The sequence below is a fragment of the Carcharhinus amblyrhynchos genome, chromosome 3, assembly GCF_965287045.1.
Source record: "Carcharhinus amblyrhynchos chromosome 3, sCarAmb.v2.hapA, whole genome shotgun sequence".
In the NCBI taxonomy this organism is placed as follows: domain Eukaryota; kingdom Metazoa; phylum Chordata; class Chondrichthyes; order Carcharhiniformes; family Carcharhinidae; genus Carcharhinus; species Carcharhinus amblyrhynchos.
This window is the reverse complement of record NC_137326.1, coordinates 127,240,106-127,264,523: the sequence shown is the minus strand read 5'-3', so window position 1 is coordinate 127,264,523 and position 24,418 is coordinate 127,240,106. Positions and strand designations below refer to the sequence as shown.

General features: G+C 45.4%; 1 protein-coding gene across 1 annotated transcript; it reads right to left on the bottom strand.

The window, feature by feature from the left end:
• Positions 1-301: 301 nt before the first annotated feature.
• LOC145341524 (carboxypeptidase B-like) lies at positions 302-24,077 on the bottom strand. The gene is made up of 7 exons (XM_080186503.1): positions 24,069-24,077; positions 15,817-15,921; positions 15,618-15,728; positions 11,997-12,087; positions 5,646-5,848; positions 2,074-2,158; positions 302-489 (listed from the first exon to the last, which is right to left on the bottom strand). The coding sequence occupies exons 3-7, from the start codon at positions 15,696-15,698 to the stop codon at positions 302-304; spliced, it is 648 nt and encodes a 215-aa protein (XP_080042629.1). The 5' UTR covers positions 15,699-15,728; positions 15,817-15,921; positions 24,069-24,077.
• Between the last annotated feature and the right edge of the window lie 341 nt (positions 24,078-24,418).

Sequence of the window (24,418 nt, the reverse complement as noted above, 5' to 3'; positions counted from 1 at the left end):
CTCAATAGGATTGAGGGTTATAGGTAAGCCTAGTAGGTAGAGATAAGATCGGCGCAACGTGTGGGCCGAAGGGCCTGTTTGTGCTGTAGTTTTTCTATGATTCTATGATAGAATGCAAATATAATGCTGAATATTCTTAAAAGCATTAACATTTAGTGCGGCTATGGTGCGAATGCCATTGTAGTCCTAAACAGGTAACTGAACAGATGAATGTTATCCCTCATTGACCTCCCCGTGTTGAGAATACTGGACTATGAACTGTCAAATGTCTTTATTTTAACATGCTTTATACATATTTATTTCAATACAAGTTGTTGACGACATAGTCGGCCACGTATTTAATGGCCAGCATGGTTTCTTCACACGTCGGTTTAATTTGAGATTCAGGCAACAGGAAGCCGTATCTGCCAGTGTCACGCAGTTCAAAGGTGAAGGAATACTTAATTCCCAGATCGTAGGCCCAATCGTGCGAACCTCCAGCAGCTGGATCTGTGCAAAGACAGCACGCCAACATTAACACCGAGATTTCAACTGGGCAATTTTGCACCTTCCATCAAATCCTCAAAGGAACGTATGAGCGTCACCCTGGGTACCTGGATTACTGCTCCAGTGACAATATCACCAAGCCACTGCTTCCCATCACCAGGTAACAACAACTTGTTCGAATGTAAAATAAATAACTGAGTCCAGGCGGTGAATTTCCACATTCCGACGGAGCGGATCATGGAAAGGTCCGTTGACCTCGGGCGGGAATTTCCAGTTTCAGGGCAAACACAGTTGGAAAATCCTGGTGCTTTGCAGGCACACAAGAGGGTAGCAGTGGAAGGGTGCGTTTCTGAATGGAGGGCTGTGACAAGTGGTATTCCTCAGGGATCAGTGCAGGAGCCTTTGCTGTTTGTAATATAGATAAATGATTTGGAGGAAAATGTAACTTAGTAAGTTTGTGGAGGACACAAAGTTTGGTGGATTTGCGGATGGCAATGAGGACCATCAGAGGACACAGCAGGATATAGATCATTTGGATACTTGGACAGAGAGATGGCAGATGGAGTTTAATCCGGACAAATGTGAGGTAATGCCTTTTGGAAGGTCTAATACAGATAGGAAGTATACAGTAAATGGTAGAACCCTTAAGAGTATTGAAGAGCAAAGGGACCTGAGTGTACAGGTACATAGGTCACTGGAAATGGCAATGCAGGTGGAGAAGGTAGTCAAGAACGCATATAGCATGCTTGCCTTCATCAGCCGGAGCACTGAGTTTAAAAATTGGCAAGTCATGTTGATGCTTTATAGAACCTTAGTTAAGCCACATTTGGAATATAGTGTTCAGTTCTGGTCACCACACTATCAGAAGGATGTGGAGGCTTTGAAAAGGGTACAGAAAAGATTTCCCAGGATGTTGGCTGGTATGGAGGGCATTAGCTATGAGGAGAGGTTGGAGAAACTTGGTTTGTTTTCACTGTAACGACAGAGATTGAGGAGTGACCTGATAGAAGTTGACAAGATTTTGAGAGGCATGGACAGAGTGGATAGTCAGAAGCTTTTTTCCAGAGTGGAAGAGTCAATTACTATGGGGCACAGGTTTAAGGTGCGAGGGGCAAGGTTTGAAGGAGATGTATGAGGCAGATTTTTTACACAGAGGGCGGTGGGTTCCTGGAACTCGTTCCTGGGGGAGGTAGTGGAAGCGGACACAGTAGTGACTTTTAAGGGGCATCTTGACAAATACATAAATCGGATGGGAAGATAGGGATATGGTCCAGGGAAGGATGGGGGTTTTAGTTAAGTTGGGCAGCATGGTTGGGGCAGGCTTGGAGGACCAAAGGGCCTGTTCCTGTGCTGTAATTTTTTCTGGTGTTTGTTCTCTTTGTTTAACTGAAGGTAAGAAAGATGCATCAGGAGGGGTGAACAGAAGTGTGTTGATGTGGTGTAGGATTGTAAGGGAGGAGAAAGGCTTTGAGGTGGAATTTCCAGACTTTGGAATCTCAGCAGCCATTCATTTCATATTAGCGTTATTAATAAATTATTTGTTTGTTTACAATGATGACTAAATGTGGAACGAAACCAAAGACTCACAGATGGTGGTAGCTACAGGACCATAAGTATATTGTGTTCCGTAGAGACTGGCCAGGCGGCGAATTGCTCCCTTAGCAAGGTTATTCTGCAAGAGAGAATGCGGGTTATTCATCATTTCAAAAATAATCAAATACTACACAAAGATTCCAAGTCTGTTTCATTAAGAGTTTAACAAAATATAGTTCCAAATGAATATATCAAAAAAACCATCACTGAGCCAACCAGGGTTGAGATCTTCTTACTTATAAATGTGGGACATTGCAGCATTGTGTACTAACTTGGATGGCCAGTCCATCATGAGTGGGATTGCTTATATCTAATTGAACAGAGTAAGAAGTCCCACAACACCAGGTTAAAGTTCAACAGGTTTATTTGGAATCAGAAGCTTTTGGTGCACTGCTCCTTCATCAGGCGAGCACACCTGATGAAGGAAAAGCACTTCAAGAGCTCATGCTACCAAATAAACCTGTTGGGACTTTAACTTGGTGTTGTGAGGCTGCTTACTGTACCCACTCCAGTCCAGTGCCAGCATCTCCACATCGTAACTGAACAGATAAGTAGGCCTCTACATTAATGACTGATCAAGAAGATGGCAACCTTGAGAGTGCAGCATCTCATTGAAATCTCAGTCTGGATTCCATGTTTAAATCCCGGAATATGGCACCAACCCATAACTGATTTGACTCAAAGATACGGCATTGAGCCCAGCCAACAGTGAATGAAGTAGAATACCGTCCACTTCCCTGGATGGGTGCAGCTTCAACCATACTCAAGAAGCTTGTGACGCCACTGTTTAAAAAAGGAGGTAAACAAAATGCAGGTAACTATAGTCTGGTTAGCTTAACTTCTGCAGTCGGGAAAATGCTTGAATCTATCATCAAGGAAGAAATAGTGAGTCATCTGGATATAAACTGTCCCGTTGGTAAGATGAAGCATGAAGGGCAGGTCATGTTTGACTAATTTGATGGAATTCTTTGAGAACATTATATATGCAGTGGATAATGAGGAACCTGTGGATGTGGTGTATTTGGATTTCCAGAAGGCATTTAACAAGGTGCCATACCAAAGACTGCAACATAAGATAAAGGTGCAGAGTGTTACAGGTAATGTGTTAGCATGGATAGAGGATTGGTAACCCATCAGAAAGCAAAGAGTGGGGGTAAATGGGTGTTTTTCTGGTTAACGATCAGTGACTAGTGGTGTGCCTCAGAGATCAGTGTTGGGACTGCAATTGTTTACGATTTACGTCGATGATTTGGAGTTGGGGACCAGGTGTTGTGTGTCAAAATTCGCAGATGACACTATGAGAGCTGGAAGAGCAAGGTGTGCAGATGATGCTGAAAGTCTGCAAAAGGATCTAGACAATCTAAATGAGTGGGCGAGGGTATGGCAGATGGAGTACAATGTCAGTAAATGTGAAGTCATTCATTTTGGTAGGAATAACAGCAAAATGGACTATTATTTAAATGGTAAAAAATTACAGCATGCTGTTATGTGGAGGGACCTGGATGTGCTTGTTTAGGAATCTCAAGGAGTTGGTTTGCTGGTGCAGCAAGTAATTAAGAAGGCAAATGGAATTTTGTCCTTCATTGCTTGAGGGATGGAGTTTAAAAACAGTGAGATTATGTTGCAGCTATATAAGGTGCTGGGGAGACCACACCTGGAGTACTGTGTACAGTTTTAGTCTTCTTACTTGAGAAAGGATATATTGGCATTGGAGGGGGGGCAGAGGAGATTCACTAGGTTGATTCTGGAGTTGAGAGGGTTGGCTTATGAGGAGAGACTGAGTAGACTGGGGCTATCCTCATTGGAATTCAGAAGAATGAGAAGCGTTGTGATAGAAACATACAAGGTTATGAAGGGAATAGGTAAGATAGAACCAGGGAAGTTGTTTCCACTGGCGGGTGAAACTAGAACTAGGGGAATAGCTTCAAAATAAGGGGAAGCAGGTTTAGGACTGAGCTGAGGAGGAACTTCTTCACACAAAGCGTTGTGAATCTGTGGAATTCTCTGTCCAGTGAAGCAGTTGAGGCCACCTCATTGAATGTTTTTAAGACAAGGATAGATAAATTTTTGAACAGTAAAGGAATTAAGGGTTATGGTGAGCAGGTGGGTAAGTGGAGCTGAGTCCACAAAAAGATCAGCCATGATCTTATTGAATGGCAGAACAGGCTTGAGGGGCCAGATGGCCTACTGCTGCTCCTACTTCTTATGTTCTTAACCATCCAGGACAAAGTTGCCTGTTTGATTGCTACCCCTTCTGCAAACATTCAGTCCCTCCAAAGTGTGTCACAGTTATGTGTATCATCATCAAGATGCACTGCAGGATCTCACCAAGGTTTCTTAGAAGTTTTCAGCCGAGAACGCGATGAACAGTTTAAAAACAAAGGGGTCTCCATTTAAGATGGTAATAAAGATGAATTTCATCTTTAAGTGGGTCATTAGTATTTGGAACTCTCTTCCACAGAGAGTTAAAAGATTAGGGTCTTTGAATATGTTCAAAGCTGAGCTAGATCAATTTTTCGAGATACAGTGGGTCAAGGATTATGTGGTCAGGCAAGAAAATGAAGTGAAGGTCACAAGCAGATTTGCCGTGATCTTAGTAAATGGCAGAGTGGGCTTGATGGGCTGAATGCCTACTCCTGCTCCTATTTCTTATGGATCTGACACATAAGTCAACATGCATCTGTTGCCAGATGAAGCATTTTCTTGTATACATTCATGGAACATGGGTGTCGCTGGCTGGCCAGCATTTATTGCTCATCCCTTGTTGCCCTTGGAAGTCAGTTGGAATCAACCACATTGCTGTGGTTCTGGAGTCACACATAGGCCAGACCAGGTAAGGATGGCAGATTTCCTTCACTAAATTAGTGAACCAGGTGGGTTTTCCGACAATCGAGAATGGTTTCATGGTCATCAGTAGATTCTTAATTCCAGATTTTTTATTGAATTCAAATTCCACCATCTATCCTGGTGGCATTCGAACCCAGATTCCCAGGAGTTTCTGGATTAATAGTAAAAGATTAAAGTTTAATTTGTGTCACATGTAGGCATGCATTAACACTGTAATGAAGTTACTGTGAAAATCCCCTAGTTGCCACACTCCGGCAACTGTACGGTTACACTGAGGGAGAATTGAGCATGGCCAATGCCCCTAACCAGCACGCTTTTTAGACTGTGGGAGGAAACCGGAGCACCCAGAGGAAATGCACACAGACATGGGGAGAATGTGCTGACTCCGCACAGACAGTGATCCAAGCCAGGAATTGAACCGGGGTTCCTGGCACTGTGAGGCAGCACTGTGCCACTGTACTGGCTTAGTCTAGTGATAATACTGTCAGGCCACCCGAAGGCTTCTCCTTCTCTATGGGGAGGAAACAATTTTACTCCTCCGATCATCCTGATAAACCAGAGAAACTGCATTGTGGAAGGGAGTTGGGCTCTCAAACTGAGAACCCAAACATCCCACCTCCCACTGAAGCCAAATGTCACTCAGAGAATATAAATCAAAGTGTCAAATTCTGCTTTGCATCGCACGGGTTTGTGAACATGTAAAAGGCTGAGACACATACCAGCTCAGCGTGATTCGGCACTAAGTCATAGGTGTAGGAATAAGGGAAGAGGCACATCTGAGAGTAAGAGTGCATGCTGAGATATGCCTTGATGCTTCCTTTGTGGCGACGGATGAAGTTTGCGACAGCCTGGACTTCTTTCTCAGATTCTACCCGAGGACCACAGTATGTCTCAGAACAAGGGTTCGATGAGGCACCGATTGCTAGAGGACACAATGTGACAGTTAGCAGGACGTGTGATGGTTCTAATTTATTCCAACTCAGATATAGCCCAGAGACAAACAGGAAGCATTGGAATTTTTTTTGCACCCAAGGTCATTCGGCATCTATAGAGAGAAGAAAGATAAGCCAATATTTTAAGCAAGATTTTTCTGGAGGCCAGGTTATCGTGGAAACATGAATCTTTATTTTCACATAATCCTTGGCATTCTTGCTGACGGGAAAGATTATAGCCAGGGTGAGCAGAAATACTTTTTGTCATAGTATACAGGTTAAACCTTAGGGCTGAGATTTTCGCCTTGCTGCTGGTGGGATCTTCTGGTCCTGTCGATGGCCCCCCCCCACCCCCCCCCCCCGTCCCCCCCCACCCCTCCCCCACTCAGAGATAAGGAGCAACTTCTTCAGCCAGAGAGTGGTGAATTTATGGAACTCTTTGCCGCAGGAGGCTGTGGAGGCCAGGTCAATGGAGTGTCTTTGAGACAGAGGTAGATAGGTTGCTCACGGCCCATTCTCAGCTGCCAGTGTTGCCCCGGAGACTGTTCTCTGACGCCAGCCCTTTGTTGGTGCTGGCCCCAATCCCATAACCCAACACTTCTGGAAGCTACTCTTGGCTGCTGATTCTGATTCCAAGGCCTTTGCCGTCACGTTTCACAATAGAACATAGAGCATCGAACCATATAGCACAGGAACAGGCCCTTCGGCCCGCAAACATGCCGAATGTGCCACCAAATTAAACTAATCCCTTGGTCCTCATCCCTCTATTCCTTGCACATTCATGTGCTTATCTAAAAGCCCCTAAATCACCCCTATTGTTTACAAACAGTAACCTTTTTAACTAAATGTCTTGACAAATGATGCTATCGGCGTCAGAGAGAAGAATCATGGTGATGATCCTTAATAAAGAAATTCAATTATGTTTCTAACCATAACAAAACATTCGAAGGTGCTTCACAGTCGAGACATAGAGCCAGGCGGTGGGATTCTCTGGCCTCCCCGTGGCAGGAGATGGCGTAGCATTCGCTGGTGGTGGGATCCATTGGTCCCGCCACTGTCAATATATATGTGATATCGGAGCCGTAGCAATGTGGTTGACTCTCAGCTGCCCTCTGAAATGGCTAAGCGAGGCGTTTAGTTCAAGGGTTTAGTCCGTAGCCTTGTACGCTCTGGTGTTTCAAGAGCTCATCTAAACATTTTAGTCAATGTTGTGAGGGTTCTCTTCCCTCCCACCCTTTCAGGCAGTGAGTCCCAGATTCCCACCACCCTCTGGGTGAAGAAGTTTTGCCTCAAATCCCCTCTAAACCTCCTGCCCCTTACGTTAAATCTCTAGCCCCCAGTTATTGACCCCTCTACTCAGGGGAAAAGATTTTTCCCACCTACCTAATGAGTGTCCCTCAGTTTTTTACACCTCAGTCAGGTCCCCCCACCTCGGCCTTCTCTGCTCTGAGGAAAACACTCTGCCAGGGGGGTTAACACGGTAAATATGTGGGGCTACGGGGATTGGGTCTGAGGAAGATGCTCCATTGGAGAGTCGGTGCAGGCTCGATGGGTCGAATGCACAGTAGGGATTCTAACCTTAGAGCAGGGGACATCCCAGCGAGGTTATCAAGGCCACACGTGGTGAATCCGACATTTTGCTTTTGCATCTTTCCCTTTCTCGTCACATTAACATCACAAAACCGACATCTCCCGCTCCCGTCCAGCTCAGCACATGGCTCTCTGCCTCCCTCTGGTGCTGATGATGTGGAGATGCCGGCGTTTGGACTGGGGTAAACACAGTAAGGAGTCTCACAACACAAGGTTCAAGTCATAAACATAAGAAGATAAGAAATAGGAGCAGGAGTAGGCCATCTGGCCCTTCGAGCCTGCCCCGCCATTCAATAAGATCATGGCTGATCTGTCGTGGCTCAGTTCCACTTTCCGGCCCTCTCCCCATAACCCTTAATCCCCTCTCTTATCAAAAACCCATCAACCCGCTTCTTAAAAATATTTAGCGAGGCAGCCTCCACCACTTCAACGGGCAGAGAATTCCAGAGATTCACCACCCTTTGAGTGAAGAAGTTCCTCCTCAACTCTGTTCTAAACCGCCCCCCCTTTATCTTGAGGCTGTGCCCCCTAGTCCTACTGTCTTTTTTGAGCGGGAAGAGTCTCTCCACCTCTATCCTATCCATCCCATTCATCATCTTATACGTCTCAATGAGATCTCCCCTCATTCTTCTAAACTCTAACGAGTACAAGCCTAGTTTATTCAGCCTCTCCTCATAGCTCAACCCCCTCAACTCTGGCATCAGCCTAGTAAACCTCCTCTGCACTCCCTCCAAGGCCAAAATATCCTTGCGCAGGTGCGGCGCCCAAAACTGCACACAGTACTCCAGCTGCGGCCTCACCAATGCCCTATACAGCTGCAGCAAGACCTCCCTACTTTTATATTCAATCCCCCTCGCGATGAAGGCCAGCATCCCATTCGCCTTCCTGACCACCTGCTGCACCTGCAAGCTGGGTTTTTGCGACTCATGCACAAGGACCCCAAGGTCCCTCTGCACCGTCGCCTGCTGCAGTTTTTCGCCACGTAAGTAATAGTCCTTCCTACCATTCTTCCTACCAAAGTGGACCACCTCACACTTGCCAACATTAAATTCCATTTGCCATTTCCTGGCCCACATCTGTGGTGGGTAAAATGTTAGAATCCGTCATTAAGGAGGAAGTTGCGAGGCATCTTGAAGGGAATTGCTTGATAGAGCGGACGCAACACGGTTTCATTAAAGGGAAGTCGTGTCTGACAAATTTACTGGAGTTCTGTGAGGATGTGTCTAGGGCGGTCGATAGAGGAGAGCCAGTGGATGTGGTCTTTCTGGATTTTCAGAAGGCGTTTGACAAGGTACCTCACAAGAGGTTATTGCAGAAGGTCAGGGGACATGGAGTTGGTGGTAGGGTGTTAGCGTGGATAGAGGACTGGTTGTCAAATAGGAGGCAGAGAGTGGGGGTCAATGGGTGCTATTCGGATTGGCGGTTGGTGACTAGTGGGGTGCCCCAGGGGTCGGTGCTGGGGCCTCAGCTATTTACCATTTATATAGATGATCTGGAGGAGGGAACCGAGTCTAGGGTGTCGAAATTTGCTGATGACACCAAGATTGGGGGAAAGGCAAATTGTGCGGAGGGTGTGGAGAGTCTGCAGAAGGATCCAGATAGGCTGGGCGAATGGGCCAGGAAATGGCAAATGGAATTTAATGTTGGCAAGTGTGAGGTGGTCCACTTTGGTAGGAAGAATGGTAGGAAGGACTATTACTTACATGGCGAAAAACTGCAGCAGGCGACAGTGCAGAGGGACCTCGGGGTCCTTGTTCATGAGTCGCAAAAACCCAGCTTGCAGGTGCAGCAGGTGGTCAGGAAGGCGAATGGGATGCTGGCCTTCATAGCGAGGGGGATTGAATATAAAAGTAGGGAGGTCTTGCTGCAGCTGTATAGGGCATTGGTGAGGCTGCAGCTGGAGTACTGTGTGCAGTTTTGGGCGCCGCACCTGCGCAAGGATATTTTGGCCTTGGAGGGAGTGCAGAGGAGGTTTACTAGGCTGATACTGGAGTTGAGGGGGTTGAGCTATGAGGAGAGGCTGAATAAACTAGGCTTGTACTCGTTAGAGTTTAGAAGAATGAGGGGAGATCTCATTGAGACGTATAAGATGATGAATGGGATGGATAGGATAGAGGTGGAGAGACTCTTCCCGCTCAAAAAAGACAGTAGGACTAGAGGGCACAGCCTCAAGATAAAAGGGAGGCGGTTTAGAACGGAGTTGAGGAGGAACTTCTTCACTCAAAGGGTGGTGAATCTCTGGAATTCTCTGCCCGTTGAAGTGGTGGAGGCTGCCTCGCTAAATATTTTTAAGAAGCGTGTTGATGGGTTCTTGATAAGAGAGGGGATTAAGGGTTATGGGGAGAGGGCCGGAAAGTGTAACTGAGCCACGACAGATCAGCCATGATCTTATTGAATGGCGGGGCAGGCTCGAAGGGCTGGATGGCCTACTCCTGCTCCTATTTCTTATGTTCTTATTATGTTCATTCGCCCAGCCTATCTAGATCCTTCTGCAGACTCTCCACACCCTCCGCACAATTTGCCGTTCCCCCAATCTTGGTGTCATCTGCAAATTTCGACACCCTACACTCGGTTCCCTCCTCCAGATCGTCTCTATAAATGGTAAAAAGCTGAGGCCCCAGCACCGACCCCTGGGGCACTCCACTAGTCACCATCCGCCAATCCGAATAGCACCCATTGACCCCCACTCTCTGCCTCCTATTTGACAACCAACCCTCTATCCACGCTAACACCCTACCCCCAACTCCAAGTCCCCTGACCTTCTGCAATAACCTCTTATGAGGTACTTTGTCAAACGCCTTCTGAAAATCCAGAAAGACCACATCCACCGGCTCTCCTCTATCGACCGCCCTAGACACAGCCTCATAGAACTCCAGTAAATTTGTCAGACACGGCTTCCCTTCAATGAAACCGTGCTGCGTCTGCTCTATCAAGCCCAACAGGTTTATTTGATAGTAAACACCACTAGCTTTCGGAACACGCTGTTCCTTCGTCAGGTGAGTGGTCTCTGGTGTTAACAAACACAATTTAGTTGAAATAAATTATTGGAATGTGGGTAAATTTGTAAGCTGACCGTAACTGCAACTTAAGCTGAAATATAGCATCAGCGCCGTGTATTAGCACTCACAGGACCCAAAGAGGGGAAGCTTCCAATCAAAATAGGGGAGCCAAGAAACTGAAACAAGGTCAGGAACCTGGATCTGGTTTGATCCACGGTCGTGGTACTAAATCTTTCAACACCTTCCCCATTGCCTTAAATAACACCATTCAGGAGTGAAATTAGGAAGTACATCCACACTCTAAGGTTTGAAACAACTGGCAGCTAATGTTAGGACAATTCCTACATCTTCAATCAGAGATGGGGAGATATTTGATAAGCAGGAGTATTAACGGGAAGTGAGGAGAATCCATTATTATTAGAAGGGTATTTGGCCTCTGATCTTCGGGTAAGCATTCTCCAAGGCGGCCTTCACGACACACGACAGCGCAGAGTCGCTGAGCAGAGACTGATAGCCAAGTTCCACACACATGAGGACGGTCTCAACCGGGATCTTGGGTTCATGTCACACTATCTGTAACCTTCACGACTTGCCTGGACTTGCAAAATCCCACTAACTGTCCTGCCTGGAGACAATACACATCTCTTTAACCTGTGCTTAACGCTCTCTCCACTCACATTGTCTGTACCTTTGAGACTTGATTACCTGTAAAGACTCGCATTCCAACCTTTATTTTGTAAATTGAGTTTGTGTCTTTATATGCCCTGTTTGTAACACATCTCCCACTCACCTGATGAAGGGCAGCGAGCTCTCTGAAGGCTAATGGTTTTTGCTACCAAATAAACCTGTTGGACTTTAACCTGGTGTTGTGAGACTTCTTAAAGTGAGGAGAAGGCAGGTTTATTATGAAAGATTACGTGGCACAGACTGGTGGACAGGCTTAGGAGGCCCCTCCACATTGGTTTCCTCCTTCAAGGCACTTTTTTAAAATTCATTTGTGGGACATGGGCGTCACTGGCTGGCCAGCAAATATTGCCCATCATAGAATCTCTACAGTGGATGTTCGGCCCATCAATTCTGCACCAACCATAATCCCACTTAGGCCCTATCTCCATAACCCTATGCATTTACCCCAGCAATTTAGCACGGCCAATCCACCTAACCTGCACATTTTGCCCACACCTTGTTGCCCGAGGGCAGTTGAGAGTCAACCACGTTGCTGTGACTCTGGAGTCACATGTAAGCCAGACTGGGTCAGCACAGCAGATTTCCTTCCCCAAAGGAAGGGACGTTAGTGAACCAGATGGATTTTTCCTACAATCGACAATGGTTTCACGGCCATCAGTAGATTCTTAACTCCAGATAATTTGTATTGAATTCAAATCCTACCATCTGCCGAGGCGGGATTCGAACCCGGGGGCTCCAGCACGTTGGCGGAGTTTCTGGATTAATAGTCCAGCGATAATACCACTAGGCCATTGCCTCCCATGATTCAAAGAGATTTGATAGAACTGTTCATTGTGTTGTTTGTTAAAATAGAAATACTTACAACACCATTTGGCGTCAAAGTTTCGGTTTGGGTCTGTGCCTATACAATGTGTGCCAGGATTCCTGGAACGTGTTTTCCTCCAAAATCGATCCTGTGGGCAGACGCGGCAAAGCAATAAATGTGTAAGATCCCTTCTATCATCTTATCAGATGAACAACTCCTTACATAGCCAAATAATAAAAGGTTCATTCAGAGAAATCATAGATTCCCTACAGTGCAGAAGGAGGCCATTCGGCCCATTGAGTCTATACTGACTCTCCAACAGAGCATCTTTCTCATGCCCATACCCCCTCCCTTTAACCCCAGACACTTACCCCGCAATGGGCCAATTTATAACAGCCAATCATCTAACCTGCGCATCTTTGGAGTGTGGGAGGAAAGTGGGGCACCCGGGAGAAACCCACTGCAGGCACTGTGCAAACTCCCAGTGTCCCAAGTCCAGAATTGAACCCCCAGGTCCCTGGTGCTGTGAGATAGCAGTGCTAACCTCTGTGTCACTGTGCCGCCCAAAATTCGATTAATGCCTGGGATGGGGGTGACCTTATTGAAACGCGTGACACCTCGAGGGGATTTGACAGGGTGGATGCTGTAAGGATGTTTCTTCCTTGTGGGAGAAACTGGAACATGGGCACAAGTTTAAAAATAAGGCAGCAGCCATTTAAGATGGAGATAATTCGACACTTTCTCTTCAGAGGGTTATGAGTCCCTGGAACTCTTCCCCAGAAAGTAGTGCAGGCATGGTCATTGAATGTTTGTAGGGTAGAGATAGATAGATTTTGGACTAACAAGAGAGTCAACAGGTTTCAGCAATAGGCAGGAATGTAGAGTTGAAGAAATAATCAGATCAGCCATGATCTTACTAAATAGTGAAGCAGGTTTAAAGGGATTGAATGGCGTATCCCTCTTCCTAATTCATATTTTCATATGTTCATACAGACCTGTTTTACACATTTATTAGAGATTTTTGAGTATGTACTACAAAGAACAAAGAATGAAACAGCCAGGGAAGCAGGCCCTTCGGCCCAACGAGCCCGCGCCGCCATTTTAACACCACCAGTCCCCCCCTCCAGCCATGACCCTTATCTATTGTTTTATGGCCATCCACATTGAGGGAAACTAATTTAGGGACAATTTATTACTCCCAATCAGCCTAGTAGCTCATCTTTGGGGTGTGGGAGGAAACCAGAGCACCCGGAGAAAACCCACGCAAGCACGGGGAGAATGCGCAAACTCCCACAGACACTGGCCCAAATCCACATGTCTGCACAGCAAACAGTGATAGTCACTGAGCTGTCGTCTTGCCCAGCATCTAGTAATCTAGATAAATGGGAACCAGTAAATGTAGTATACCCGGATTTCAAAAAGGCATTCAATAAAGCACCCCATCAAGCGTTAAGAGGCAAGTTAAGGGCTTACAGAGTTGGGGTAATATTTTAGCATGGACAGTGGATTGAGCTGAGGCTGACATATCCAAAAAATTCCTACAGTTCAAAAGGGAGCATTCAATCCATTGAGCCTGCACTGACACTTAGACCCTATTGCTATAACCCCACACATTTACCCTGCTAATCCCCCTGACACTAAGGGACAGTTTATAATGGCCAATCCACTTAACCTGCACTTCTTTGGACTTTGGGAGAAAACTAGAGCAGATACGGGGAAAAATTGCAAACACCAGTGACCCAAACCAGGAATCAAACCCAGGTCTCTAGTGCTGTAAGGCAGCAGTGCCACAGGCCATTACTTTTTTCTCAAGCAGTTTTACCTGGACTAATGCATCCTCTGACGTTATGTTGATCATTTACATAATGTTCCATCTATCCCTGATCTTCAATGATGCCCAGATCCAACTTAATTCTTCCTGAAACAATTTTAATTTGGCTGCACAAAACTTAGCCCACGCTTCTCCCATTCTCTCTGACTCAACACATAACCAAATCAGTTCAGGGACTTTGACTCTAAAAGTCTAAGGATTCTGTTCTGTGTAAAGCAAGACACACTGGTTGGAATTTTCCAGTAAAAAGTCTGACAACACCAGGTTTTAGTCCAACCTATTTATTTGATAATATACTCTTAAGCTTTCGAGGGGACTGCCTCTTCGTCAGGTGAATGGAGAGTTCTGGCCTCAGACAGAGCTCTGGTGTTGTCAGACTTTTTACTGTGTTTATGCCAGTCCAACGCCGGCATACCCACACCATGGAATTTTCCAGCCACTGGTGTTACTGCAAATGAGGATGGGGAATTTGGCGCTCAGCCAAATCTTCATTCACTACAGCAGGACCAGAGAACCCTGCCGGTGTGATCAGTCTGAGAAACTGGTCCACTGTCCCAATTCCTAGAGATGAGATCATTGCCTAACTGCAGTGAACGTATCGCCCTTGCAAGGGTTTTTTAAAAAAAAAAAATTCTTTCACCGGACGTGGGCTTCACAGGTTAGGCCAGTATTTATTGCCCGTCTGTAATTGCCCCTTGAGAAGATGGTGGTGAGCTGCCTTCTTGAACCTGCTGCAGTCCATGTGGTGTATGTATACCTACTGTGCTGTTAGGGATGGGGTTCCAGGATTTTAATCCAGCAGCAGCAAAGGAACTGCAACATATATCCAAATCAGAGTGGCTTGAAGGTGATGGCATTCACATGCATCTGCTGCCCTTGTCTTTCTAAGTGGTAGATGTTCGAGGTGCTGTCAGAGGAACCTTGGTGATCTGTTGCCATGCATTTTGTAAACACTGCACACTGTTGCTATTCACTAGAGGTCGATGGTGTTTGGAGTGAATATTTAAGGTGATGGTTGGATGAGAATCAAGTGGACTGCTTTATCCCGAATGGTGCTGAGTTTCTTGAGTGTTGTTGGAGGCCAAGTGGAGGATATTCCATTATACTCCTGACCTGTACCTTGTAGATGGTAGACATGCGGGTCAGGAGGTGAGTTACTCACTGCTGAATTTCTGGCGTTCTTTCTGGAGCACAAGTCTTCAGTACTATTGCCGGAATATTATCAGGGCCCAAAGCCTTTGCAGCATCCAGTGCCTTTAGCCATTTCCTGAAATCATGTGGAGTGAATCAAATTGGCATGAAGACTGACATTTGTAGTGCTGGGGAGCTGTGCCTTGATACATTCTGTGTGAGCAAAGATGTAGGCCAAACAAAACCAAACAAAACCACCTGTACTCCAGTTCCATTGATTTACTCAAATAAAGGCTTAGGGCCCATTTTTAGACAGGACATCTGGCAGCTCCTAGTCTACTGAGGGGAGGAAAGATTTCTCCACCAGGGATGGAGTGAACCTTTAGAATCTACCTACCCTGGAAGGCAGTGGATGCTGAGTTGTTCAGGTCAAAGCTGAGGTAGAATGATTTTTGGACACTAAGAGAATTAAGGGATATGTGGATAGGGAAGGAAAGTGGAGTTGATGTCAATGATTGACCATGATCCTCTTGAGGGACCACATGACCGTTCCTGGTGCTATTTCGAAGGCTCTTATGTAACCTGGCTTCTGTAGCAAAACTCTTTCAGATTGAGTTTTTGTTTTCCACCATTGACTTCATTTTCCCTTAATCTTTTAACCCTAACGACTGTTTTCTGAATTACTCTGGGTCATCCACAGATGTTGTGACACTTACCTCGGTCCAGCTATATGCGTAGCCATCCACATTGATAACAGGGACAACCAGGAAATACAGTTTATCAAGGAGTGTGGTCATAGTTGAATCAGATCCATAGTTTCTTGTGGCCTGTGGAAGCAGAAGTTTATTGCATGGGCATGTTTCTCAACTGCTATCGGAAAGTGTTGTAAATAAATCCCACGAGTGTTTTGCTAACCTCTCTCACAAACCACTGGCAAAATGCTGGAGAGATCCACTCCCTGGCATGGATTCCACAGTCCAAGAGGATGGTAGGTTTCGCCGAACCCGTTCTCCTGCCAACCTGTAACAAGAGATTGGCACACGTACTATCATCCCATCAGGCTGCTTTATTGGTCCAAACACACAATCTATCATTATTTCGCAAAACACAAGTCTTTTGACATGTTTGAAGTTTCTTTATTAGTGTCACAAGTAGACTTACATTAACATTGCAATAAAGTTACGGTGAAAATCGCCTAGTCTTCACATTAGTGCCTGTTTGGGTACACTGAGGGAGAATTTAGCATGGCTAATGCACTTAACCAGCATGTCTTTTGGGCTATGAGAGGAGAGAGAGCACCTGGAGGAAACCCACACAGACATGGGAAGAATGTGCAGACTCTGCGCAGACAGTGACCCAAGCCAGGAATCAAACCCAGGTCCCTGGCACTGTGAGGCAGCAGTGCTAACCACTGTGCCGTCTTAAGAGAATGGTTTTGATCCGTCGACCTCTGGCTTATGGGCCCAGCACGTTTCCACTGCGCCACCCCTACTGCGCGTCACAGCAGGGTGAAGTGCAGACATCAGAAACCATCACAACAATAACAAATCTGGTAGAAGTCACCTTACCCGGAGGAGATAGATGTGTCGACCTTCATAGCTCCGTCCAATTTTAAAGCGGGAAATTAGTGTTGGGTTTTCAGCGGTGATCTTGACAATCCAGCGATTAATCTGCAATAGAAAAATTGTTTGTGAGCACATCTGGAACATCACAATACCTCCACGGACTGCAACGGTTCAAGAAGACAGCTTAGCATCACCTTCTCAGGGGCAATTAGCGAGGGGCAATAAATGTTGGCCTAGACAGCGATGCCCATGTCCCATGAATAAACTTAAAAAAAACCGATAGCTTTTATTACTTTTTTTAAGAATATTTTTCAAATTGAATACAATTTTCAAAATCCTATATAAATTTACAGTATGAAAATATCTATGGAGGCTGCGGTGCTTGAATCTAGAGGCCTGAGGAAAGACAAGCAGAGGGGATCAGTTGCCTGTCCCCCCTCGCCAAGTCGCTTAAGTTCCATGAGCGACATCTTCTTCAGGCTAATGGCCTCACTAACTGTGGCGTCTGGATAAGGAGAGCGAATGGGAGGGATATCCGGAATAGCCCAATCGCAGACCATCGGACTCGGGGTTTGGGAGTGGTGGTGGGGGAAGATTTTTCTGCTTTTTTTTTGCTTTCACGGAATGATCTTTGAAATGAACATTAAAACGGAACATAGCTTCAGCTGGTATTTACAAGGGGCCACTGAAAAATCTTGCAAGGGAAAGACTTGGCACCTTATCTCATTGACCCACTCAACAATTACTAAATACATACAGGATTCCTTCAATGATACTTGACCACTAATAAATGTCTGCTTTCACCAACTTTCTGGAACCCCTAAAATCCAATCCCCATGAATTCTGCAGTGGGACTAATATCTGCATAGTTTGGATACAGGCCACCTCAGTATTACATTGGTACGCATTGTGCCAATTTTACATCAGAACAATCCTAGCCTAGGAATTCTTCTGGCTGTGATGGTTTATCAACACTTGAATATATATTTGTGTTCTGTCCTGTGTTTGCCAGCAGAATTGTAAACACATTCCAAAATTTGCACCATAACCTCCGAGCAAAGAAAACCTTCAAGGTCACATTGTGACACAGCGTGCTGCCAAGAAAACATATCCGGGAAATCCAAGAAATTGGAATCAGAGAACTCTACAGCACAGAAGGAGGCCCTTCAGCCCATCAAGTCTGCACCAATCACAATCCCACCCAGGGCCTGCTCCCATATATTATCCCCACTAATCCCTCTAACCTACGCATCCCTGGACACTAAGGGGCAATTTCTTAGTGTGGCCCATCCACCTAACCGACGCATCTTTGGACTGTGGGAAGAAACTGCAGTACTTGGAGGGAACCCACGCAGACACGAGGAGAATGTGCAAATTCCACACAGACAGTGACCTGAGCCAGGAATCGAACCCAGGACCCCGGAGCTGTGAAGAAGCAGTGCTAACCACTGTGCTACCGTGCCGGCCAGAAAAAACAGAATTTTTTTGTTGTCCATGTTCTGTTCATATATTTTCAACTAAGGGAAACAACGAGTATTATAATTAAGGCCAGGGATTGAGTGACCGTGTGCATCTATTGTGTTTACCTGAAATGTTAATGAGCCTAGTAACACAGCAAATAGATGTTTATCTGAAGCAACTTAGTAACAATGGGTACAGAACATGGATAGTTTTTCAAAGTTTAAGTTTATTTATTAGTATCATAAGTAGGCTTATATTAACACTGCAATGAAGTTACTGTGAAAACCCCCTAGTCGCCACAATCTGGTACACTAAGGAAGAATTTAGCACGGCCAATGCACTTAACCAGCACATCTTTCGGACTGTGGGAGGAAATCAGAGCACGTGGAGGAAACTCGCGTAGACAATAACCCGAGCCAGGAATCGAACCCAGGTCCCTGTCACTGTGAGGCAGCAGTGCTAACCACTGCGTCATTGTGCCACCCACTGTTGTCAAGGATTCAAAGGATAAGGTAAGGTGGATAAAGGGAGTCAACTTTTCTTTTAAACTCTAAAAGGTAAAATAAAGAGAAGGAAAGTAAATGTTATGAAAGTGCATTGCTAAAGAAACGAGGTAAGATAAGAGAGAAATTAAAGGGAAAACCGTATATAAGGAAGATCCTCTTGGGGACAGTGACCATTGTATGGTGGAGTTTCTGGTGCAGATGGAGGAGGAGAAAGTGGGTTCCTGGACACGCGTCCTTCGTTTGAACAGAGGGGAGTACGGTAGGATGAGAGAAGAATTGGCGAATGTGGACTGGGGGAGCGCGTTGGAAGGTAGGTCTGCTGAGGAGAAGTGGAGGATCTTTAAGGAGATCTTTCTTGGTGCTCAGCAGAAATTTATTCCGATGGTCAAAAAGGACCGTTGGAGGAGAGGTAATAAGCCGTGGATAACGAAGGAGGTGAAGGAAAGTGTTAAAGTAAAAGCGGAGGCGTTTAGAGTAGCTAAGAGTAGTGGGCAAGAAGAGGATTGGGAGAGGTTTAAATGTCAACAGAGATTGACAAAGAAGTTGATAAAGAAGGGTAGGAGAGACTATGAAGCTGGGCTAGCGCTTAATATAAAAAAGGATAGCAAGAGTTTTTATAAATATATAAAAAGGTAGAGGCTGGCTAGGGTGAACGTTGGTCCCTTAAAGGATGTGGTAGGGGATGGGGATATGGCTGAGGTCTTGAATAACTTTTTTGTTTCTGTCTTCACGGAGGAGGACGTGAATAATTTGCCGGATGTTAGAGATGGAAAGGTGGTAGGACTGGAGGGTCTCGATGGCATTACTGTTACTAGAGAGGCGTTGCTCGACAGACTGGAGGGGCTGATTGTGGACAAGTCCCCAGGACCGGATGGAATGCATCCGAGGGCCCTGAAAGAAATGGCGGAGGTGATAGTGGATGCCTTGGTGGTTATTTTCCAGATGTCGCTGGATTCCGGGGAAGTGCCGGAAGATTGGAAAATGGCTAATGTTACGCTGTTGTTTAAGAAGGGTGCCAGGCAAAAGGCGGGGAATTATAGGCCTGTAAGTTTAACGTCTGTTGTAGGTAAAATGTTAGAATCCGTCATCAAGGAGGAAATAGCGAGGCATCTTGAGGGGAACTGCTTGATAGAGCAGACGCAGCACGGTTTCGTTAAAGGGAAGTCGTGTCTGACAAATTCACTGGAGTTCTATGAGGATGTGTCTAGGGCGGTGGATAGAGGAGAACCAGTGGATGTGGTCTTTCTTGATTTTCAGAAGGCATTTGACAAGGTACTTCACAAGAGGTTATTGCAGAAGGTCAGGGAGCATGGAGTTGGTGGTAGGGTGTTAGCGTGGATAGAGGACTGGTTGTCAAATAGGAGGCAGAGAGTAGGGGTCAATGGTTGCTATTCGGATTGGCGGATGGTGACTAGTGGAGTGCCCCAGGGGTCGGTGCTGGGGCCTCAGCTATTTACCATTTATATAGATGATCTGGAGGAGGGAACCAAGTGTAGGGTGTCGAAATTTGCTGATGACACCAAAATTGGTGGAAAGGCAAATTGTGCGGAGGGTGGGGAGAGTATACAGACGATCTAGATAGGCTGGGCGAATGGGCCAGGAAATGGCAAATGGAATTTAGTGTTGGCAAGTGCGAGGTGGTCTACTTTGGTAGGAATAATGGTAGGAAGGATTATTACTTACGTGGAGAAAAACTGCAGCAGGCGACGGTGCAGAGGGACCTCGGGGTCCTTGTGCATGAGTCGCAAAAACCCAGCTTGCAGGTGCAGCAGGTGGTCAGGAAGGCGAATGGGATGCTGGCCTTCATCGCGAGGGGGATTGAATATAAAAGTAGGGAGGTCTTCCTGCGGCTGTATAGGGCATTGGTGAGGCCGCAGCTGGAGTACTGTGTGCAGTTTTGGGCGCCGTACTTACGCAAGGATATTTTGGCCTTGGAGGGAGTGCAGAGGAGGTTTACTAGGCTGATGCCGCAGTTGAGGGGGTTGAGCTGTGAGGAGAGGCTGAATAAATTAGGCTTGTACTCGTTAGAGTTTAGAAGAATGAGGGGGGATCTCATTGAGACGTATAAGATGATGAATGGGATGGATAGGATAGAGGTGGAGAGACTCTTCCCGCTCAGAAAGGACAGTAGGACTAGGGGGCACAGCCTCAAGATAAAGGGGGGGTGGTTTAGAACAGAGTTGAGGAGGAACTTCTTCACTCAAAGGGTGGTGAATCTCTGGAACTCTCTGCCCGTTGATGTGGTGGAGGCTACCTCGCTAAATATTTTTAAAACGCGGGTTGATGGGTTTTTGATAAGAGAGGGGATTAAGGGTTATGGGGAGAGGGCGGGAATGTGGAACTGAGCCACGACAGATCAGCCATGATCTTATTGAATGGCGGGGCAGGCTCGAAGGGCTAGTTGGCCCACTCCTGCTCCTATTTCTTATGTTCTTATGTTCTTATGAAATACTGGAACCTATGGGGAAAGTTGCTTTACACCTCAGCCAACAGTATGAATAGCTGTATACCTCCCAACAAGCTGTGTGAAGGAAATCTGATTTGAGAAACAAACTGCTGGTTAATTTCAGAACCAAATCCAAGAGACATGAAGGCCTTGTGTGGTAACATTTACTGGATTTATATCGATCTCAAAATCTATAAGGTTTTGATTTGATTTAGTATTTTCAGATGTATTGGAACACAGTGAAAAGTATTATTTCTTGCGCGCTATACAGATGAAACACACCATTCATAGAGTACATAGGCAAAAAGGAAAGGATAAGATGTTGTCACACTAATTGGGAAGAGTTAGCTCTGATGGAAGTTAAGTCAAGATTGTTTAGAACTGTTTAAAGTAGTGATGCTGTGTAAAGCCACTGTTTTATCAAAATGTAATTCTATTTTTTTTCTATTTCTCAATAAACATTTGCTTTGTTAAAATCATCAAAAGGAGTTGGGGATTTCAAGTCTCTCCTCACACTATACAAATTGCAAACACCGTTGAGGGTAGTTGTTTCCTTCTGGGATTTTGAACAACTCGGGATTTACCGTTAGCCGTGCCTTTAACCAGAGGAACTCTTACATGCCGAGCATCAAATTATACACCTTCAGAATGATCTTACATTTCTGTTTAATTTTGTGACACAATCATGTTTTTACCTCCTTCAACCGATGATATTTTTCATAGTTGTAGCCTGTTGAACTGATTTTTTTTCGGTCAAACTGTTTCTCCACCAGGGTCTGCACGTTCTCAACTAATATGCTGTGCAAAGTAAGATTAATGTGAACATGGTCATTCTGGGTGGTTAAGACAAAGAGGGCAGATCTCTCACAATTCACTCAAAGATTACACCCAGCGCCCAGCGCCATCTATTGGGCTGTTTGGGAAAACATTGCATTGCAAGCCAGCTATGCTCACAAAATGAGTGATAGCCACGGATCAAAATGTTTCTGTTCATTGCTCCTGTTTGCAATCCTTCGAGTAAACTCTTAAAATTGAGCAATATTTTCTTTTGGTATTAAGATCCGCACGTGGAAAGCTATTTTCTCCTGAGTTTACTAAGCAGCTGACTATTGCACACCAACATAACCACTAGGTGATAGTCTATCGCTTTTCAAAGTCATTTGCAGATATTTAAAATTCACTTACTCACAGATGGATACCAGGATGCTGACTGGGTCGTGATGCTTTGAGTTATAAAGAGACGCTGGATAGACTGGAATTTTTTTTCTCGTAGGAGGCTTAGGGGTGACCTTATAGTGGTATATAAAATAATGAGGGGCATAGATCAGCTAGACAGTCAATGTCTTTTCCCAAAGGTAGAGGAGTCTAAAACTAGAGGGCATAGGTTTAAGGTGAGGGGGGAAAGATACTAAAGGGTCCAGAGGGGCAAATTTTCCTCACAGAGGGTGGTGAGTGTCTGCAACAAGCTGCCAGAGTTAAAATTTTGTCTTTTAAAAAGCATTTAGACAGTTACATGAGTACAATGGATATAGAGGAATATGGGCCAAATTTGGGCAATTGGGAGTAGATTAATTGTTAAAAAAAGGGATGGCATGGACAAGTTGGGCTAAAGGGCCTGTTTCCATGCTGTAAACCTCTATGTGGATGAGACACACCTTTAAAAATGCTTATTTTTTGTGACAAACTGGTTTTCAGCTGCTTTGATGAAACGACAGTGGGTTCCCCCACCTGAATACATCAAAATATGTTTAAAGGCAAATGTAAAATAAGAAATTAGGTTCTGATACACGTAGTTCATAAGATATAGGAACAAAATTAGGCCATGCAGCCCATCGAGTCCACTCCACCATTCGATCACGGCTGATATACTACTCAAACCCATTTTTCTCCCTTCTCCCCATAACCCTTCAACCCATTACCAATTAAAAAATCTGTCTAACTCCTCCTTAAATTTATTCATTGACCCAGCATCCATCCACTGCACTTTGGGGTAGTGAATTCCACAGGTTTCATTGGGTTACAAGTAAATTTGGTAATGTGCAAATTAGTTTGAAAGGAAGGTGAGCAAAAAAATAATATTTGAGGTGACTGGGGCTGATTGGCGTCCAATTTGTGCGGAGTCATCGAATACACCCGAGGCAGGAACTTCACCCTCTCACCCTTCCCCTCAGGTTTCTGATTGGTAAAAGTCAACACAAGGTCTGAAACTAACTGATATTTCAATTCAATCTTCTCCAGTCCAGCCCGTATGTACGAGGCCCAGAAAGCATCGACCCTGAAATCCACACTCCTGTTTGTGGTCACCAACTCGGCCGAATCCGGCTGCCAAAAATCAACCTGCGCACACGTCAATGAGACAATTAATGGCTTCATCAAATGCAATTAAAAGATTTTCATAGAATCTCTACAGTCTGCACCAACCACAATTCCGCAACCAACCCCCCCACCCCCCCCAGGTCCTATCCCCTTAATCCCATGTATTTACCCTACTATTCCCCCTGCACTGTGAGTGCTGCTTGGCTAATTGAGAGTGCTTTTGGATTTGGGTGGAAACGGGGAGCTCAAGTGGTCATTTATAAGGAGGTAACTAGTCATTAAACTTGCTTTCAGGATTAGCTAAATTAGTTCTTTAAATGGGAAGTTAAAAGCTGCTCTTTAGTTCATGCATTCCTGAAACAGGTGTCAGCTCTCTGTGACACTTTGGGGTAATTTATCATGGCCAATCAACCTAAGCCACACATCTTTGGAAAGTTTATTTATTAGTGTCACAAGTAGGTTTACATTAACAGTAGCAATGAAGTTACTGTGAAAACCCCTAGTCACCACACTCCAGTGCCTTTTTCAGTACACTGAAGGAGAATTTAGCATGACTAACGCACTTACCCAGCACGTCTTTCAAACTCTTGGAGGAAAGCGGAGGCCCAGAGGAAACCCACGCAGACATGGGGAGAACGTGCAAACTCTACACAGACAGTGAGCCAAGCAGGAATCAAACCCAGGTTCCTGGTGCTGTAAGGCAGCAGTGCTAACCACTGTGTCACCTCAAAATTAAATAGCAGTGAGTGCGAATTAGCAACATGAGATCATACCTTCACGGAACTGGCCATGTTCCTTATAAACTGCAGGTGCTGTTCATTTTCCGGCCACAGGCGCAAAACTTTCTCGCTGTCAACAAAAACTATATATCACTTTTAGAAGGTGCACACCTCCCTCACTCCCACGGCACACTGAAAACAACAACTTGCATTTATATAGCAGATATGCTGCCTCACAGCGCCAGGGTCCCAGGTTTGATTCCGGCCTCGGTTCACTGTCATTGTGGCATTTACATGTTCTCCCCGTGACTGCATGGGTGCCCCAGTTTCCCCCTACACTCCAAGGGTGTGCCGGTTAGATGGACTGGCCATGCTAAATTGCCCCTTAGTGTCCCACGATGTAGAGGTTAGGGGGGATAAGTGGGATAAATGCATGGGGTTAGAAGGTTAGGGAGGAGGGTGGTAGGCCTGGGTTTGATATTTCATTGCATAGTCAATGCAGAC